At 37.0% G+C, this 6,937-nt stretch overlaps 1 protein-coding gene across 7 annotated transcripts in view; it reads right to left on the bottom strand.

Moving 5' to 3' along the window:
- Nucleotides 1–6,309, bottom strand: part of LMBRD2 (LMBR1 domain containing 2) — a 53,471-nt gene extending 47,162 nt beyond the window's left edge. For 3 of the 7 annotated variants that reach the window (XR_009548008.1, XR_009548007.1, XM_060184290.1), the window contains exons 1-4: nucleotides 5,999–6,303; nucleotides 5,652–5,749; nucleotides 3,278–3,373; nucleotides 1,063–1,230 (exon numbers count right to left, since the gene is read on the bottom strand). Coding sequence is in view for 2 of the 7 variants with exons in the window: in XM_060184290.1 (XP_060040273.1) it covers nucleotides 1,063–1,230; nucleotides 3,278–3,373; nucleotides 5,652–5,749; nucleotides 5,999–6,172 (536 nt within the window). In the remaining 5 variants the exon portion in view is untranslated. Of the gene's footprint in view, nucleotides 1–1,062; nucleotides 1,231–2,229; nucleotides 2,343–3,277; nucleotides 3,374–5,651; nucleotides 5,750–5,998 lie in introns of those variants that run through there. The other 4 variants (XR_009548009.1, XR_009548010.1, XR_009548011.1 and 1 more) reach the window with 4 other exon arrangements.
- Nucleotides 6,310–6,937: the final 628 nt, after the last annotated feature.

The raw sequence follows: 6,937 nt of genomic DNA on the forward strand, positions 1-6,937 counted from the left end.
ATCTAGGATACTACATGACAAAAAAAAATGTAACTTGTTTTCTAAAGAAAACATTTTTACTTAGGAAATTTCCTATTCAATACTAGCTACAAGAAATCTGATTAATGTTTAAAGCCAGAAAATACTTTAACTTGTGTTAAAGCAAATCTACACAGGCCTCAGGAGTAGGAAAAAACTTATCACAATAGTTCTACCCCTAGATTTTCCCTCTGTAACTCTTCATCTATCCTTTAGATCATGGACTGCAATTTTAACATTAAGTCTCATGTTACAAATATAATACTAAAGAGGGAACAAGCCTTAAAACTATAACAAGAACAAAAGGAAAAATATTCACAAGCCATACTGGGGAAAATAAAACAACCCAAAATTTTGTCACAGATAAAATCTTAAAAGTCTGGAGCTGGCAAAATAGTTTACTTGGACAGGTCACTGCTTTTCCATATTTGAGGCCCATGTTCAAAGCAGCTACCCAGTGACCTACAGGAAGTTTTGCTGTTATGGTTTATTTTCCTGTCTTTTCTCTCTTTGCCTTTCTATCTCTATTTGGGAGCTGGGGGCAGGGGGGTCTGAAAGTCTATAAAGAATCATAATGTTTAATAACCTTGGCATAGAGCTAGTGATATGACAATTAGTCCTTTGTATAATAGATATATCTTAAGACATTATTCCATGTTTCCCTTCTTAGTAATATATATTATTAAAAATTATTTTGGGGGGCCAGGTGGTAGCACACCGGCTGAACATACATGTTACAGTGCGCAAGGACCCAGGTTTGAGTCCCTGGTCCACACCTACAGGGGAAAAGCTTCACGAGTGGTGAAGCAGGGCTGCAGGTGTCTCTCTGTCTCTTCCTCTCTATCACACCCTCCCCTCTCAATTTCTGGCTGTATCTACCCAATAAATAAATAAATAAATAAATATTTCAAAAAAATTATTTTTAGAAAAAATATATAAAACATAAAAATGTTCTTAATAAAATGCATTTACCTGCATATGAGATTAAAAATTAATGTAAAAAATACAAATATACAAACACTATTATAAAGACATTTTTCTTACCATTCTAAGTGCAAACGTGGATTTACAGCTACATAGATTAAAAAAGCCCCAAAAATCAGCAAGTAAGTGCCGTAATAGATTGCATTTTCAATCAGGGCAGTTTTGATCTTTCCTGTGATGGAAAACCCTCCAGATCGTGCATATGACTGCATGAAAGGCAAAAGAATCCTAAACAGTAGGGAAAAATATTATTACAATATTTGATATATGTATAATCTCAACATGACAGACATAAGTGCATTGGGATTTACTGTGTAGGCTTTTTACAAATAAACATTATTTTGAGTACTTATTAATAGTGAACAGAATGGATGACTGAATATTTTCATAAAATTAAATTTAGGGGAAACCAAGGCCCTAATGCAGTAGAAGGAGAGCAATTCACAATGACTTGCAGAGAGTACAATATGAGTGACTGAAGTATTCAGAGGTCTCTCTGACTGGGACGAGGGGTCGGTCAGTGATAAAGCACAGGACTTGCACAGGACTGCATTTGTTCCAAGAACTGTAAATATACAGAAGTGATGCTTGGCTTCTCTCTTGCATTAATAAATCTTTTCTTTTTAAAAAGGCTTTAAATGTCCTCAAACAGCAAAACCAATCTATAACAATAGAAGTCAAGATCACAGTTACCTTTCAGAAGACTGAGATAGGGACATGAGAAAAGTTACTGGGGGGACACTGTTGATGTTCTATATCATTAACATGTAAACGATGGTTATATATGTGTGTTTTCACTTTCAAAAAAAAGTCCAGTTAAACACAATGTGTATTTTCTGGATGCATTTTAAATTTGAAAAAGTATCTTAAAAAAAATCTTAGCTGTGATGAATAGGTGACTGAGATAAAGGCTGGGAAGGTTTCTGATTTCACTTTTTTTAAGAATGAGAATTAGGGGGCCAGGTGGTGGTGCACCTGGTTGAACACACATGGTAGAATGCTCAAGGACCCAGGTTCAAGGCCCCAGTCTCCACCTGCAGGGTGAAAGCATTGTGAGTGGTGAGGCAGTGTTGCAGGTGTCTGTTTCTATCCTCTCTATCACCCTCTTCACCCTAAATTTCTGGCTGTCTCTACCCAATAAATTAATAAAAATAACTAAAAAAAAAAAAAAGAATGAATTAGACATGCTGTTTAAATCTCAGAGTACAAAACAAAGTAAATAATCACCTGCTAAAAGAGAAGGTGACTGCTTTCTGAAGATAGAAGAAAGTCACAAAGGGAACAGAAGGGACTTGAAGATTGTTGTGCTGATGTTTTATGAAGAATAAATAGCAAGCAGACTAGAGAAACAAAGGAGGAAATACCTGACAATGTGAGGGAATAGCTGAGTTTAGTGAACATAAATTTACAATAGCATTGCTCTATATGGCTACATGATTCCTTTGCTCACAATGATTACTACCTTAGTTTTATAACTTAGTTGTCTGCAGAATACCTAATAGAATTTAAAGTGTGAGTCCAGAGCACACCAGAAATACAAAATTATATCAGACAAAGGAATTTGGGATGAATCATGGATCTATGAAACTCATGATACTTATAACCAAAGCTATAGAGGAAGAATTAGATAACAAGGTGACAAAGATGAGACCCTAACACCAACAATCAGGTTTTGGGTCACAGAAATTGAGCCATGAGGGAAATTCAGAAGACTAGGTGAAGTAAGTAAAAAGAAATGAGAGTAACAATAACTTTAGCAAGAGCATTTTCACATAATAATGGGGTTGGAAGAAGAGAACTAAGGAGGAAAGTAGGCAATAGCAGAAGAGAAACAGTGGCAAAACTTTTCTGTTTTCTACTTGTCTTTTTAAATTCTCCTTTAAGTATGCTCTTTTTTATTATTATCTTTATTAATTTATTGGATAGAGACAGCCAGAGATCAAGAGAAAAGGGGGTGATAGTGAGGGAGAGAGACAGAGAGACACCTGCAATACTGCTTCACCACTCACAAAGCTTTCCCCCGCAGGTGGGGACCAGGAGCTCAAACCCTGGTCCTTGTGCACTGTAACATGTGCAGTCAACTAGGTGCACCGCCACCCAGCCCCTTCATTTCTTTTAAGATAGGGAAGAATGAAGCAAGATAATATGAGAAAATGTACATTTAATGAAGGTAAAATAAGTGATAATTGAGTAAGCAATAAAACACTAAAGTTTATGAAAAACAATCACTTTTTACTTTAGCCAAAAATAAAGATTTTTATCTTTCACAACTTACCATGTTAAAAATTGTGATGTCCAATATACAACCCTCCAGAAAATTGGCATGATTCCATCAGGAATGTAACTCCATGGCTTGAAACATGGGTGATGGCTGTTTATTAACAATTTAAAGCCAATTAATGTCAATTAAGTAAAGTACTACTTAAATACATTGTAACATCAATTTGTGCGTAGTGAAGTTCATTTACATTCAATTTCAAATTGTTGATTCTAACTTATAAAATTTAACAGACAACATTATCCAAAGCTCATGTTCAAACTAAACACACACAAAAGAATAAAACAGTTCATTCTGTGTAGAAGTGTTATTTTTATTTTCAAATTTCAGTGTATTCTTAGTCAAAGTAGAAGACATGGTGCTCACCTATAAGATTAAAAAGCAAATGTCTCATGAAAGCAAACCTCTGGCTTTATTACCTTTAAAACTAATGACTACCTTTAAAGTACACAGTCAACCTATTTGAGGGGCTCTGAGAGGGGAGCATTAAACAATTTGTTCCCAGAAACTGAAATACCAACTAGTTACTATAGGACTGCTCCTATGGAGTTACATGACAGAATATATCAATTTTTACTTCTTTTCTTTTTCCTCCTCCAGGGTTATTGCTGGGCTCGGTGCCTGCACCATGAATCCACCGCTCCTGGAGGCCATTTTTTTTCCCCCCCTTTTGTTGCAGCTTCGTTGTGGTTATTATTATTGCCCTTGTTGACGCAATTCGTTGTTGGATAGGACAGAGAGAAATGGAGAGAGGAGGGGAAGACAGAGAAGGGGAGAGAAAGACAGACACCTGCAGACAAGCTTTACCGCCTGTGAAGCGACTCCCCTGCAGGTGGGGAGCCGGGGGCTCGAACCGGGATCCTTACGCCGGTCCCTGCGCTTTGCGCCACATGCGCTTAACCCACTGCGCCACCGCCCGACTCCCCACTTCTTTTCTTTTTTTAAAAAAATTTTTTTTATCAATTTTTTTCATTTTTATTATTGGATAGAGACAGAGAGAAAGTGAGAGGGGAGGGGTAGAGAGGAAAGAGACAGAGAGACACCTGCAGCCCTGCTTCACCACTTGTGAAGCTTTTCCTCTGCAGGTGGGGGCCAGAGGCTTGAACCTGGGTCCTTTTGCGTAGTAATGTATGTGTTTAACCAGGTGCGCCATTACCTGGCCCCATCTATTTCTACTTATTTTCTAAAGACAATGTTTCTCTGACTTTAGATTTTTCTATGAATAGTTTTCCCAGAAAGGAAGAATATCCTTCAGTTCATGAAATTCTACAGTGTAAGGCCTACATTTGAAATTTTTCCTTGTTCAAGCATACTTATAGAATTAATAAAATTCATAGATAGCAATACTTATTTTTTACATGAAAATTTGTTTCAAATTCAATGTAATCTTCTAATAATTTAAACTCTGCTTATTCTTGGTCTAAAACCATAATATTTTGGGGCCAAGTGGTGGCGCATCTGGCTAGGCACACACATCACAATGCACAAGGACCCAGGTAAAAGCCCCTGGTCCCAACCTACAGTGCGAAAGCTTCACAAGTAGTGTCTCTCTATCTGTCTCTTTTATCTTCCTCTCCCCTCTCAATTTCTCTGTCTCTATCCAATAATAAATAAATAAAAATATTTAAAAATATAAATAAATAAAACCACAATATTTTCAAGGGATACACATTATGGAAGAAATTCCCGACATACAGAATAATATCCTTATCTTGTACTAAACTCTTTTTTTTTAAATTACATAAAAGAGAACATGTATGCCTCAATTTTCCCCCCAAATTAAAAACAGACACTGAGAAGAAACTGCATACTTGCTAAGCAGTACAACCAGAACAACAACAACTAAAAAACACTAGTTTTTTTTTTTCCCCCAAGTTTATTACTAGCATCTAGTGAAAGGCAGTGTGGGCCAACAAATAAAGATTTATATGATTTGAACTTAAATAGAATGCAAGACAATTAAAATTCTCTACTAGCAATAGAAGGCAGGAGAGGAGTGAGTATAGAATGAGAACAGACTTTTATAAATATAAAATCAAGATGGTAAAAATTGACTATTTTTAAATAACAGTCTTCCTACAACATATAAACAAACAAAAAAAACTAAAAAAGAAAAAAAGGAAGAAAGTTCCTGGGGGGGGGGGGAGGGGTGGAGGCACACCTGCTTAAGCACACATTGTACTATGTGCATAGATCCGTGCAAGAACCCAGGTTCAAGCCCCTGCTCCCCATCTACAGCAGGGATGCTTCACAAGCAGTGAAGCAGGTCTGTAGTTCTGCATGTCTCTCTCTCTCTCTCTATTTCTCCTTCCCCTCTCAGTTTCTATCCTGTCAAATACAATAGAGAAAAAAAGGAAAGAAAAGAAAGTACCTTGGCACTGGCGTAGCAGTGGTATGCAATCCCGTATTGTTGTTATTCTCAGGAGGGCTTGAGTTTGCAGCAGCATGTTTGCACCGGTTGTATATTGTCTAAGGCAATAAATGAATGAATGGTTTTAAAAGGATAAACTGAAAAGTTACCAAGTACTGAATGGATCTTAGAGTAGTCATCAATATAGCTATCCAAAATAAGCTTCTTGGATATGTTTCTTAATAATTAAATTCAGACAGTAGCATCTGAATTCAAAATATAACCCTACATATCAGCTAAGACATATTGAAAACATACTGTCTGATTACAGTTGCATTTGAATTGTGAAAATCAGTTTCACCACTTACCGTGCTAACATCGAGAGGTAGTATGAAGACAATAAGAAAGCAGAGATACCAAGCTAGGAGTGTTCCAATAATCACAAGTCTATGCTGCTTCTTAAAGTCTCCATATCGATGAAGAAGGAATAATGCCAGAAAAAAGACAAAAACGATCTCGAGACCCAGAGCTGCACCACTCATTATCAAATGTTCACTCTGATTAACAAAGTAATTCAGGTACAGGTGAGGATCATATCTGTAAACTGGAAAGAAAAAAAAAAAAAAAAGAAAAGCAACATTAACACAGGAAATGACCCTCTATAAGTTCCCCAAACATCTGTTAATTAACATGTTAATAAGTTCTTTTGAAAGCTGCCACGCTTTACACTGGTATAGGATAAGAAAATATATATATATTTCTCAAGTGCTAACATCTTAATTTCAAAGAATATCTTAAATTTTTCAGTCTCCAGGTAGTGGCAAGTCCAGTAGAGTGCACACATTTCTTTTTTTTTTTTTTAAATATTTATTTTATTTATTTATTCCCTTTTGTTGCCCTTGTTGTTTTATTGTTGTAGTTATTATTATTGTTGTTGTTGTTGGATAGGACAGAGAGAAATGGAGAGAGGAGGGGAAGACAGAGAGGGGGAGAGAAAGATAGACACCTGCAGACCTGCTTCACCGCCTGTGAAGCGACTCCCCTGCAGGTGGGGAGCCGGGGTTTGAACCTGGATCCTTATGCCGGTCCTTGTGCATTGCGCCACCATGCGCTTAACCCGCTGTGCTACAGCCCGACTCCCGAGTGCACACATTTCTATGTACAAGGAATAGGGTTCAAACCCGTCCCCATCTGCAACTGAGACTATCACAAACAGCAAAGCAGTGCAGCAGATGTCTCTCCCTTTCTGTTCCTGCCCCCTTCACTCCCCCCTTTCTCTTCCTCTATCAAAAATAACATAATAAAAC

This window comes from Erinaceus europaeus, unplaced genomic scaffold, assembly GCF_950295315.1.
Source record: "Erinaceus europaeus unplaced genomic scaffold, mEriEur2.1 scaffold_291, whole genome shotgun sequence".
In the NCBI taxonomy this organism is placed as follows: Eukaryota; Metazoa; Chordata; class Mammalia; order Eulipotyphla; family Erinaceidae; genus Erinaceus; species Erinaceus europaeus.